This window comes from Protomyctophum parallelum (genome assembly GCF_964188405.1).
Source record: "Protomyctophum parallelum genome assembly, chromosome: 13".
NCBI classification, from domain to species: domain Eukaryota; kingdom Metazoa; phylum Chordata; class Actinopteri; order Myctophiformes; family Myctophidae; genus Protomyctophum; species Protomyctophum parallelum.
The window spans coordinates 31,786,406-31,800,081 of record NC_139708.1 but is presented as its reverse complement, the minus strand read 5'-3'; the positions used below and the strand labels follow the sequence as shown (position 1 = coordinate 31,800,081).

General features: G+C 49.2%; 1 protein-coding gene across 1 annotated transcript in view; it reads left to right on the top strand.

Moving 5' to 3' along the window:
• The window catches only part of pdgfab (platelet-derived growth factor alpha polypeptide b), a 27,597-nt gene extending 16,505 nt beyond the window's left edge, over positions 1 to 11,092 (top strand). Inside the window, 3 exon segments of the mRNA XM_083780593.1 lie at positions 7,497 to 7,623; positions 8,281 to 8,410; positions 9,940 to 11,092. Coding sequence (XP_083636719.1) covers positions 7,497 to 7,623; positions 8,281 to 8,354 — 201 coding nt within the window. The 3' untranslated portion in view covers positions 8,355 to 8,410; positions 9,940 to 11,092.
• The last annotated feature ends 2,584 nt before the right edge of the window (positions 11,093 to 13,676 follow it).

The window sequence follows — 13,676 nt, the reverse complement described above, 5'->3', positions numbered from 1 at the left end:
GGAAAGAAAGAAAAAACACACACAGTCGCGATGACTCACTCCAAAGAGTCTTCACATAAAGTTACAAGTGTCTTGGAGGAGTTGGAGTGGGACCTGCGAAAAGCAAATCTGTGTGTGTGTGTGTGTGTGTGTGTGTGTGTATGTGCGCGCGCACGTGTGCGTGTGCATTGGCGAGGCCATTAGTGTGAAACAGTAGAAAGAGGAAGAGAGGTTCACAGAGTAATGAAGTGTTGATCGTGGGATCAAAGTGGACGCTGACAGAGTGTGGCGGTCCACACATCTCTCTGTACTAGGCCCTGACCCCCTCCGACACACGCACGCACGCATGCAACGTGCACTTGCATGTGCACGCCAACACCCCCCCCCCCCCCCCCCCACCCCCCCACACACACACTTGTAGGACACATACTTGCAATGAACTGCATAACGGTACAGTATCTTGCATGCATGCATACAATTCACATACCTGCACGCATAGACATGATCGTTCCCATGCATATGTTTACGCAAGTGCACACACACGCGTGTGTGCAGTGTGCACTGGCAAATGTGTCAGAGGTCAGCCGTATCGCGGCAGGCCCTCGGCGTTGCGTGGGACCCTGACTCGCAGCGTGTGTCATAAATGAGAGAGCAACATGACGGCCATGCAGGGAGCATGATTTATGGCCCTGCCAGGGTCCCGTGGATTACCGCTGGGTGTGAGACGTGTGTGTGTGTGTGTGTGTGTGTGGAAGGGAGTGCTCCATGTTTGAAGTCCCTCGCAGCTGTGAATTATTTCTCCTTTGATTCAAACAAATGCTTTTCTGCGAAATTGAAACGGAAAGAGGTGAGGGAGTTTGTGTGTGTGTGTGTGTGACACACACACACACACGCGCGCGCACACGCACAGTGCACTGTGTGGTGACCAGGGTCACCTCTCGCTGCACATGGGAGTGCACATGGTAGCATTCCAGCGGAGGCAGAAGCCACCACTGTAGCGGCTGGAATGCATCAACTAGAGCACTGAGAAAACAGCAGCCGTTCTGTTTTTACATCTTATTTTAACTCCTTTTCTCCCTTTTTTTGGTTTTCTCTCTCCCATCTCCTCCTCCTCCTCCCCTTTTCTCTTCCATCTCATTTCATCATCCTCTCTCTCTCTCTCTCTCTCTCTCTTGTTCTGCCTCTCTCTTTCATTTCCCATATCCGTCTCTCCCTCGCAAACTTGGACCATGTCTGGTATAGTGTTAGTGTTCTGTCTCTATTTTCCGTCCCCCCGTCCCCCCCCCCCCTCTCTCATGTGTGCAGAGCATTTCAACTACCTGCCTCTTCGACTCATCTGTTTCTCTGTGTCGGCCTTGCACCCCCCCCTCCCCCCCCGCCCGCCCCCGTCCGTCTCTCATTCCTCACCTGTGCCAACAGCACCAGCCCAGGGTAGTGATTAGTCCTTATGCTTCCAATAAACATGCATTCCATCCCTACCCCTAAGTTACCACTAATGACAAAGAACCAGCCCTCCTCCTCCTAGCCAGCCTCTACCCGACGCCCTTTTAGCAAAGCCAAGAACTCACTCACTCACTCACTCACTCACTCACTCACTCACTCACTCACTCACTCACTCACTCTCTGTGTTTGTCTGTCTGTCTCTCTGTCTGTCTGTCTCTCTGTGTTTCTCTCTCTCTCTCTCTCTCTCATCTCTCTCTCTCTCTCTCTCTCCTCTCTCTCTCTCTCTCTCTCTCTCTCTCTCTCTCTCTCTATCGTGTTCGCTGTCCTCCTTAAGTGCAGAGCGAGGTCTTTCTCGCCTGTCATTTTGGATGTTCTTCTCGGCTCAATTTTCTCCTTAAGTGAGGAGGGACTTTCCCCAGAACCTTATCACAAATGCTGTTAGAATAATGAGCTCCTTCTCCCTGCTCTCTTTGTGTGTGTGTTGTGTGTGTGTGTGTGTGTGTGTGCGTGTGCGGTGAGCATGCGTGCAGTGCCGTGCACGATTCTGCAAAGCCATGAGAAAGCAGGATTGGAATGAGATGGAAAGATTACATCTTATTGAACTCTTTGATATTTGATATTGGCTTTGGGGTCTCTGAGGGGGGGGACAACCCGTCCTGGCTTGTGGTCAGGTTGTCAGATCCACACTCACGTCTCTGATGACATGCATCACTGTGGGGGAGGGAGGGCGGGGGGGGGGGTGGGGGGGGGGGGGGAGACCCAAACATGTATAGTTCTATGTTTTACACAACTCGGTTATACGAACACAGAAGACTCTGTGTCTTCTTGGTTTGTTTTGTGCGCCATCGTGTTTTACTAGAGCAAGTTGGAAATGCATACCCGCCCAGTTATGATGTCTGTGCCCCTTTTATGCCCATATATGGAGATTTCCATATCTGCTCCTTTATTCCTATATATGGAGATATAGGGGTGATCAGGTCCAGAGGCCTTTTGTGGCGGTTCTGGACAACCGTGGGTCCAACCGGCCCCACACCGAGCACTGCACTGCATTTTAGTGGTCAGTGGGGCGAACGGTGCTTGAGTTACGTGGATTTATAGATCGATAAATACATGTTAGATGCTTAGTGCAAGTACTGTAATTGGCTGCCTATGTCGGTGGTGTCGCTCGGTCAATCAGGGACCAAGTATGTCTGTATATCAGTGGCGTCGCTCGACCAATCAGGGACCAAGAGCAGTGATCGGCGGGGTATGTATGTCGGCGCATTCCACCAGCCAATGAGAAACCACTGTTCTCGATGACGTAACTAAAGTACGTTTCAAAATTGGTATAAGGTCAATAGGGGGTGTGTATATGTCGGTGTACTCCACCGGACAATGAGGGACCACTGACCACTGCTGTGTTTCAAACCTAGACAACATGCAGAGAGCTCTAGGACTCACAGAAGCAGTCGTACCAGCAGTGGTGGGCGCACCTCATGGCGCGCTCTGCTTGCGTACAAGTAGGCCATGTGGTTTTGGGTGGTGGCAGTGTCTGGTCTGGTCTGCTTGTCGGTGATGTTCAGAGCCCATGTGTCTCCTCCCCTAGCCTCCTTCTCCCCCTCTCTCTCTCTCTCTCTCTCTCTTGTTCTGGGAATCACTTTGCCTTTCTCCTGTTACCAAATGATTGACAGTCAGACAGACGGCCTTTCTTCCTCTCCTCCTCCTGACAGTCAGACAGACGGCCTTTCTTCCTCTCCTCCTCCTGACAGTCAGACAGACGGCCTTTCTTCCTCTCCTCCTCCTGACAGTCAGACAGACGGCCTTTCTTCCTCTCCTCCTCCTTCCAAATTTTCCCTCACTCTTTATTATATCTCTTTGTGCTCGCATGCAGCATCCCGAGATTGGAGGGGCCATCCCACTCATTACATCTCATTTCACTTCACTATAACTGACAGATGAAACCCCTACACCACCTTTCTCAAGGCTTTCAGGCCTTCTGAGTTGAGTTTAGAAAGCCGTACGTATACACATACTATATACGCACGCACGCACACACACACACACACACACACACACACACACACAGAAGAAGAGCATGCAGGGACCCTTGTTGCAGTGCGGCAGTCTTCCTTTATGACGTGTGTTTATGTGGGCAGGAGTCGTGCGGTGTGTGTGTGTGTGTGTGTGTGTGTGTGTGTGTGTGTGTGTGTGTGTGTGTGTGTGTGTGTGTGTGTGTGTGTGTGTGTGTGTGTGTGTGTGTGTGTGTGTGTGTGTGTGTGTGTGTGTGTGTGTGTGTGTGTGTGTGTGTGTGTGTGTGTGTGCATAGAGTACGCCATGTTCCTTGGACAGGGGGAATAGGGGTTTAAAATTGGAGGAATATTAAATTAAATGCGAGTGTAAATATTTGCCGGGAAGACTGGACAGTGTCATGTAGGGACAGCACCATGGCTCGACAAGGAGACTGGGGGGGGGGGAGACGTCCCTCTGTCTGTCTGCAGAGTGGACAGACACACAGAGAGACGTCCCTCTGTCTGTCTGCAGAGTGGACAGACACACACAGAGACGTCCCTCTGTCTGTCTGCAGAGTGGACAGACACACAGAGAGACGTCCCTCTGTCTGTCTGCAGAGTGGACAGACACACAGAGAGGTGGACAGATGAAAGACACAGCAAGAGGAAGGAAATGAGAGAGAAACAGAAACGGGGAGAGAGAGATTCAAAATGAGAGTGCCGGTGGAGAGCGAGTGTGTTGACAAAGTGGGCAGAGCAGCGACCGCTTGAGACGTGTTGTAACAAAGAGATACAGAGTGAGACGCACAGGTGCGTGCTTGCGTGTGTGCGTACGTGTATGTGTGTGTGCTATTTTAACCCTGCTGTGTAAGGGGGCATGGTGACAAACCTCCAGCAGGTTCTCTTAGCAGGGGGTCTACTGCTTTATCCCTCTGTTAATGGCTGTTTGTTTGGATAACTGTGAACTGTAAATGAGCTGTGTGTGTGTGTGTGTGTGTGTGCAGTGCACGCGTGTGCGGCCGTGCATGCTTTTATGTGTTTGCTTGCGTGTGTGTGTGTGTGTGTGTGTGTGTGTCTGCGTGCGTGTGTGTGTGTGTGTGCGCGTGTGTGCATTAGTCATTAGGATGGGCCTTAGTAGTCGGTGACTCCTGGCTTATGATTGGCCACGTCTGAGCTCAGAACATTCCGGTAACCAACGGCAGCGGATCCGTCCACAGAGACAGCTGCATCTCTGATGTCTCCCACACTCGCCATACCCCCCCCCCCCCCCTCTCTCCCCCCCTCTCTCTCTGTCTGCCTTAAGCCCTCCCCCTTCTTGTCTTGTCGTCTTTGAATCCCGCCGTTTTATGAAGTTTTAAAGGATTATGCGTGGGGAAAGTCCAGCCCTCATATAGCGGTCCGTTGCATCACATGCCGTGTGAGAGCCCGTTTGGGTCCATGGTGCTGTTTGGGAGCTCACACTGGAGTTAAGATAAAGGGTTTGGGTCCATGGTGCTGTTTGGGAGCTCACACTGGAGTTAAGATAAAGGGTTTGGGTCCATGGTGCTGTTTGGGAGCTCACACTGGAGTTAAGATAAAGGGTTTGGGTCCATGGTGCTGTTTGGGAGCTCACACTGGAGTTAAGATAAAGGGTTTGGGTCCATGGTGCTGTTTGGGAGCTCACACTGGAGTTAAGATAAAGGGTTTGGGTCCATGGTGCTGTTTGGGAGCTCACACTGGAGTTAAGATAAAGGGTTTGGGTCCATGGTGCTGTTTGGGAGCTCACACTGGAGTTAAGATAAAGGGTTTGGGTCCATGGTGCTGTTTGGGAGCTCACACTGGAGTTAAGATAAAGCCAGTGTCAGTATTAGTGGTGGATGTCCTTGGAGGATTAACCACAGCCTGTAATAGGTAACGTATGAATGCCATCTAGTCATGATCATGGTCAGCCCCCCCCCCCCCCCCTCTTTAAATAACACTTCCCCCTTCACACACACACACACACACACACACACACACTCCCAATCCCTAATGGGAGGGATGGTCCCATCCAGCCTCACATCCACTGCGCTGGTTCCCCTGTTCTGGGCCCATTTCACCTTCGCTCACTGCGTCAGGGCCCGATAACGACGCACGCACACGCACACACACACACACACACACACGCACACACGCACACACACACACGCACGCACGCACGCACGCACGCACGCACGCACGCACGCACGCACGCACGCACGCACACACACACACACACACACACACACACACACACACTGCCGCGGCGGCACTATAATAACCCTAGACACCATTGTGCTCTGTTTGCTCATCGCATACCTCTGCGTGCACGCTCGCTTTTTTCACCCTCTGTCCTTCCCTCCCTTCCTCTCCTCTCCCCGGAGGGATTCTCGTGCGATGAGGTCGGTGGAGCGTGAATTCTCTGATTTCTTCCAACACGTCGTCGTGTCTGATTGCACGCTCACGTAGCGGGGCAGCGACCCAACGTGTCTTCTCTTCGTGCAAAGTGTTTGACGTCTGAAGACGAGCTGAAGAAGAGCTGCATGTGCTCTAGTTTTTAGGTCTGTGAGACTGTACTCCAGCTTTAGTATTGTATAGGCCATCACAGGATAGAGGGAAGAACCCTTATCATCCATCTATCTTTCTCTCTCCATCACTCCCTATACGGTATACTGTATACTGTACACTCCATTGTGTTTGTGTGTGTGTGATAACTGTACCCCGTGTTGCACATAACACCACAAAGTGTTGGGAGATTGCCGGCCAATATCCTGTCTCGTGCCACGACCAGGAAGATACTCGAAGCTGGGGATATTGTTTCCACGTGGTCCCCCCCCCCCCCCCCCCCTTCCCCCCCGCCCCCCAGGCCTGCGCTTGTTGACAGGAAGGTTACTCGCCCCCTGGCACCGAGATCAGAGGGAGAGAGAGAGAGAGAGAAGAGGAGCATGTACCCCCCCCTCCCCCCCTCTGTGTTGTTACACAACGAGATTCTCATAACCTCCGCGCAACCTTCGTCTGTTCAGCTTCCACCTTAAAGCTTGAACCAACACGACCGCGTCGTAACCCCCACCCTCATCACCCCCGTAGGAATCGGTGCCCCCCCCCCCGCTACTCATTATTAGCCTGTCCGGAGGGGTTCCGCGGCGGCTCTGTTGTGTTTGAATGAGACGGGGTGTTAGCGGGATTCAGCGGTATAGCTACATGTGTAGCTCTTTGCGGTCGTGCATGGTGGATCGTAAACGGGGTTTGAAGAGAACACAAGGTGGAGTCGCCGTCTCGGACGAGGCGTATAAGTCCGACATTTCGCCCCGCTTTGAACACGCCAACTGAAGCAATACTTTCTTTAACCCACCGAGAAATATTAATGTTGTTCATAGCAGGGCCTACATGTCGAGGCAGGGCGAGGGGAATTGAGGTGTGTGTGTGTGTGTGTGTGTGTGTGTGTTGTCTGTGGATGTTAAAGGCCTGGAGAGACAGAAGGGGGGATCTCCCAGCCTCTCTTCTCCTGCCAGGGTAAACGTTCCCCAGGCTTGAAGCCGTATGCCACTCCTTCATTCCCTCCTCCCTCCATCCATCCATCCCACCATACCTCCATCCATCCATCCCTCCATCCATCCCTCCCTCCATCCATCCATCCAGCCTTCCCTCCATCCATCCATCCAGCCTTCCCTCCATCCATCCCTCCCTCCATCCATCCATCCAGCCTTCCCTCCATCCATCCCTCCATCCGTCCCCACTCTCCTATTGTTGGAGTGTTCTTGCAGGGCGGGGTCACGCGCCTGCACCATCCAATATTTACAGACCTGATCAACAGTCCACAGTGCACACACAGCCAATGCATCACCCGCCGCTGGAATGCCGCTGTCACACTTCAAACACAAGCGGGTGGGGTTGGGGGGGGGGGGGGAGGTGCACAGGTTTATGAATCGGTTTATGAAACAGCCATCCGTCACAGTGTTACGCCTCTTGATGTTGGAGAGAGAGAGAGAGAGAGCATGCACTAAATAAAGACTTAAGAGTAATGATGTTGTTACTAACCTCTCTCTCTCTCTCCCCACCCCTCTTTCTTTCTTTCTTCCTCCCTCGCAGGTGGCCAAGGTGGAGTATGTGAAGAGGAAACCCAAGTTGCGGGAGGTCTTGGTGAGGTTAGAAGACCACCTGGAGTGCGCATGCGTTTTACAACAACACGTGGCCGAGCACACGGAAGCAGAGACAGGTAAATGTGGCCTGCTGTCATCATCATCCTCATCATCACAATGTTGTCCTGAGACTTGTTCTGGTGACGGCCAGCGTCACTCCCACAGTTTGACTGAGTCTCCGCCCCTTATTCCTGTGTTTCCATGCCTTGTTTTGCTGCTTCATGTCTGTCTGTCTGTCTGTCTGTCTGTCTGTCGTTGTCTGTCTGTCTATTTGGCGCTTTGCACTGGCTGACCTTTCGCTGTGTGTCTATTCCTAAAACAGACAGACACACCTGCGAGCTGGCCCGCTATTGCAAAACTGTAACGCTTGAATGTGTATAATGTGTGTGTGTGTGTGCGAGTGTGTATGTGTGTGTGTGTGTGTGTGTGCGTGCTTGCGTGTGCGCACGCGCGCGCGCGTGTGTGTGTGTGTCAAGGGAGGGTGTCCAAAGGCTGCTTGGCTTGACGGCAGGTAGATCTGCCAGTGCCTTGATGTTTGGCCCCAGGCAGCAGATAAGGCCTGTGATGTTGAGCTGATAAGGCCTATGCAGTATTTATATAGTGTGTCATATCGGGGCGCTGCTCTGCTTCTGTCCCGAGGCTGCTTCTCTGTACCATAAACCCTCTGCTGCTTCCTGCCGCTAACCTTCCCTTCCTTCCTATCCAAACCCTTCCCCAAACTCTTGTGTTTTCAGGACGCCGTAGGGCTAAGGGTAAAAAAAGGAAGCCTAAAAAGCTAAGACCCAACAAGGATTTATTGGCGACATAATAAACTTTGCACTCATTACCGCCAAAGTCCACTGGGGAGAGCCGTGAAGGGAACAGGTAGGACTTTAGCACCACGGCGAACCCTCCTTGCCCTCCTAATCACCCCCCCCCCCCCCCCCCCACCACCACCGCCACCTGGTGCACGTCAAACACCGGCCCAATCACGGTGTAGAGAGAAGGCCCCAACAATCACCGTCACCCACCAATCACACCACACCCAATCAGTGTGTGGAGAGGGAGGGGCTAATGAGTGTCACGCTCTGTGCCCGCCCGGCTGCTGCATGTTGATTCACGTATATAATTAATACATTTTGTGTGGCCTGCTGTGCACGCTCACTGCATACACACTTATTTGGTGTCACGGTTTTTTCTAAGCTTGCGTGTGACTGTGTGCACTGTTGTTGTTTTTCTTGTGTTGAAAGATATGGCACGTATACGTGCACACGTTTTGTATTCCTCTGTAAGGGGGGTGATCACATCGAGACAGATGCGGATGTTTCAGAGACCTCTCGGTAAAAGGGGTCTGTTGACAGAAAGCTTTTTTTTCTTTTGCTGCCAGCACTTCCGCTGTACTTTAGCGCTCTTGGTTAACGAAGCGCGGTAGAGCGCACGGTAAAGGATGGTCCTGCTGGCGACGCGTTTGGTGTGATTGCCCCCCCCCCACCCCCCCCCCCCCCCCCAAAAAAAAAACAGAGCAGACCCCCTCTCTCATTAATTTGGTTTGTTTTCCCATGTCGTCATGATATCCCATCTGTCGTGAGAGAGAGAGAGAGAGAGGAAGGGGGAGTGTTCACGCTAGGTTGTTTCTCACCCGGTGCACTTTATTTTCCCCCCTTTGTTTTGGAATGAATCACGGGCACATTTTGATTGGACATAAATAACGATGACTGTTCTGATCACGTCTGGCTTAAATCAGGAGAGGCACGATTCAGATTCAGATGCCTGTTCACTGTCATCTGGCATGATCACATCACATGACCTAAATCAGTGGTTTTCAACCGGTGGTCCGGGGACCACCAGTGGTCCTTGAAGGGATTCCAGGTGGTCCCCAGCTAAATGATGGAGTTGGTAACCAAATGGGCCTCTATAGATGTTTAACTCTTGAGAGCGTAAAATGACCCGTACGGGTCCATTTTACGCTCGTTGTTTAACTCTTGAGAGTGTAAAATGACCTGTACAGGTCCATTTGGTTTCATTTTACACTCTCAAGAGTTAAATTATTGTTAAACATCTGCATTACTTAATTTACACAATAGTCTACACAATTAGATAATGTAGAACAATTGTTATTTTTGATCAATGCTTGCCTGTTATCTCTCCTAATGGTATACCAACACCAATACCAGACGGAATTGTGGACAAAATCTTATCCAACGACAATAAAATATTTGTATGGATCTGCGAGGCTAAAGCTCATCAAATGATGGTCCGTGGCTCAAATGCTGAATAAATAATGGGCCTGGATGTGAAAAGGGTTGAAAACCACACTGACTTATAAATAAATGAACCCTTCTCTTGATTCACCCATGTGATTGTTTTGTGTCGAAATGCTCATGCTAATGCTAGTTCTACTCCCTTCCCTACAGTGGACGTGAGGTGAGACCAATCAGAACAAGGGACTTCAGCGTGGGAGGGGCTAAAGAGAGGACGCCCGCCAATAGGAGAGCTGCTCCGTTCCCTCCCTAAAACCACGCCATTTCATTCATAAACAAACAAACTTTACTGTAAAGATGAGACACTAAAATCAAATAAAATAAAAGACAAAGAAAAGCAGATGAAATGCCAAAGGTGCTTCTTTAAACCATTAGCCTGCAGCGGACGAGGAGGCGAGCGGCAGACCCAATCAATGGAACACTGACGCCTGAGCAGGGAGACGAGGCGATGAACGATGCCACGGAGGCCAGAGCAGAGCGGGAAATGGTGAGGAAGAGGAGGAGGAGGAGGAGGAGGAGCAGACCTCCTGGGTCTGGAACTGGGACAAACTGTGAACACACTGCAGGCGTGAACTATGAACCACATGGATTAAGCTTTGGTCGGGGGAAATCTGTCGCCTGGATCCCGGTGGACATAAAACGTAACCACAGATGACCTTTTTGAGGGGGGGGGGGGGCGGGGGGTCGAACAAAGTCAAGAAAACACCGCGTAGAGCCCATATAGGTGCAGCTCGCCCTGCTCACTTTAAAATGACTCCTGTGTGGGGGAAAACGTCAAAGGAAGACACGAGAGAGAGACGAGAAAAGTACAATAAAAAAAAAAAGAGACAGAACTCTGCATGGGGGCATCGGACATTCTGAGTGTTTGGATACTTATACGTTAAGGAGGACATGTTCTCCAAAACGTGTTCGCCTTGTGCAGTTTGATTTGAAATGGACAACACACTGCTACCTGCAAACTATTTATAATGTGTGACCGTCTTGGTTTCTGGCTCGCAGCACAAAAGAAAGAAAGAAAGAAAGAAAGAAAAACTAGAAAAAAAGACATTGTTGTGTTTCGAGCGACGTGATCCTCATGGTGGTTCTCTGTAAGCAATCTTGTTGTCTTTTCTTTTCTTTTTTTTGGTCGTTAAATGTTACTCTTGTCGTCATCCATGTTGCTAATTGTTTTACAGTATATCTGAATGATCTCAAGCCTTATGCATTATGGTCTGGATTATGTATGTATGTGCGAGGAGATGCGAGAGTTAGTACCGGAAGATGCTTTATTTTTGTTATGAAATATATTATGCTTACTTATATCCAAGCAGGAAGTATGTTTATTTCTTTTGTTTGTGGTTGAATGCTTGTATTTAATCCATTGGAAAATGATGCAAAAATGGGTGGGAGAGAGGTCGGGTCAGGGTTGGGGGTGGGGAGAGGTGCCAGTCTTAGTTATTCTGTAAGAATGTGCATCAGCAGTGTTGGGCTTCACTCACACCTTTCGATCTAGCATACAACATTGATGCATGCTTGTTGTATGAGACTTATTGACTGATGCAAGCTCCCAATGCATTTCCAATGGAAGTCATATGGTTTGACACAACATTTGTGTTGTACGACTTTCGCTGTGTTTCGACTGCCCCCCTCCCCCTCATACAACAAAAATGTTGTGTCAAACCATGTGACTTCCATTGGAAATGCATTGCGAGCTTGCATCAGTCAATAAGTCTCATACAACAAGCATAGATCAATATGTTGCGAAGGTGCCTTAGTTGGTAAAAAGGTGTGCAGGTGGCTCTGAAAGGGTGATGGAGCGGTTCAAATGTTGGCGGCCATATTGTAGTCTGACACTATAGTCACTGCTGTATGGTGTGATGGTATTTCTATATCAATATGCGGTATAAATATGCCACGGACGCACGCACACATACACGTGTGCGTGTGTTCACTGTGCTTGCGCGCAAGTTGCGTGTGTGTGTGTGTGTGTGTGTGTGTGTGTGTGTGTGCGTGCGTATGCGTGCGTGTAGTGTACCCGCCAGTGGTGGAAAAGTACACATCTTTTTTTACTTCAAGTGATAAAAGTATAATTTCCTCTGTTACAAGTAAAAGTACTCAAAGTATTGTCATCAAAATATACTTACAGTACCAAAAGTAAAAGTACTCATTATGCTGATTGTCCCGTTTCACAAGTTATCATATGTCTAAAATGTTTTGAAAATATAGTAGATCTACAAGCTAACAACACGTCACATCGCGATGAGTTGTGAGCTTGGTTATTTTCAAATATCCAAAGTTGAAATAAGGCTGAAGTGGTTAATATATAAGTACAGTAGTAAGTAAAAAGGAATAAAAAGTACAATATTTGTCTCTGAGATGTAGTGGAGTATAAAGTGTAGAACTTTGGAGATACTCCAGTAAAGTAAAATTGTACTTAAATACAGTAGCCTACTTGAGTACATGTACTTAGTTTAACTAGTAAATAGTTACTTTACACCACTGTTTCCCAAACAATGGGTCGGGACCCATTTGTGGGTCGCAGACACATTTTTATGGGTTCCAAAAAATATAACCAAAAAAGCAAAAATCTTCATGAATTAAAAACAAATTCAATTATTTTATTCAGTAACTAATTTCATGAAGAAATAAAAATAATCAAAGAAATTCCATAAATTACAAAACAAATGTTTAAGAAGTGAAAGCAGCAGATCTACAATCTCACAACGTGTTGTGAGCTTGTAGATCTGAGAGTGTACAAATGGACCCGTTAGCGTCCATTTGGTTCCATTTGTACACTCTCAGAGTTACAGACCTAGAAGTAAGAGTAACATAAGAGTAAGAGTTTGTAAGAGTTACAGACCCATAAGGGTTCATTTGGTTCCTTAACTATCATTTAGCTGGGGGACCCCCTGGAACTCCCTCAAAGACCCCTAGGGGTCCCCGGACCCCACTTTGGGAACCACTGCTGTACACCACTGGTACCCGCACATGTTTCGGCCCATTCATGAGGCTGCCTTTCACCCATATATCACAGTAGGGTTGATAAGGACGCTGCCGCTACGCTGTCTTGCTAGCACACACATGTTCCTGCAGAGAGAGAGAGAGAGAGAGAGAGAGCAAAGTCCACCCCGACTGAGGAGCGAGAGAGAATGAATGAGTGAGGAGAGCAAACCGACGCCTAGCATGAATGGGCTCCTTGTTAAAGCCGAGCTGTACTCGCTAGTTTGACAGGTGAACAAATCTACGATCACTCCACCCTTTTGAAAGGAAGTCATTCATAACCACATGCCTCGAGGACAGATGTTGATGGCTGTTCTGTGATAGCCCTGCGCTTATAGTCGCTTGCCTTACACAACACTGCTGGTGGTCTCGACGTGTACTTCTCGGGGCCACAAACAATCACTTCCTTAGTAGTACCTCCAACCACGTGAGCGGCGAGCCCATGGCGGCGCTCTTCTGGAGGTCTACAAAGCCCCCCGACATGTTGCATTGAGAGACACATTGTGAGCTTGTAGATCGCCTATTTTCGTGAACATATTTAGTGTAGAGTCAAAAACAGGAAGGACTCTAGTACAAAGCCCTGGGGGACCCCGGTCAAATAAGTATAGGGTTTACTTTAAGGGGTTGATAACACTGTAGAATGTGTGTCCTCCACCACCACACCTTGTCCAAAGCCTGACTTATATTTGTTGTATCTGTATGTCGCTGTCGCTCAGCGAAAATATCTGCGAGCTAGTAGGTCAACTGTATTCGCCAAGTGGTGCATCATAGGCTGGAGGATGTCTTTACACACCAGGGGGAGGGAATGTTTTTTTTGCATCAAAACGATTGATTCATACAGGTGGATTTCTTTATTTGCAGTAAAGAAATCAACCGTGTTACAGATAAAAATTGCATTTTGTTGCTGGGCA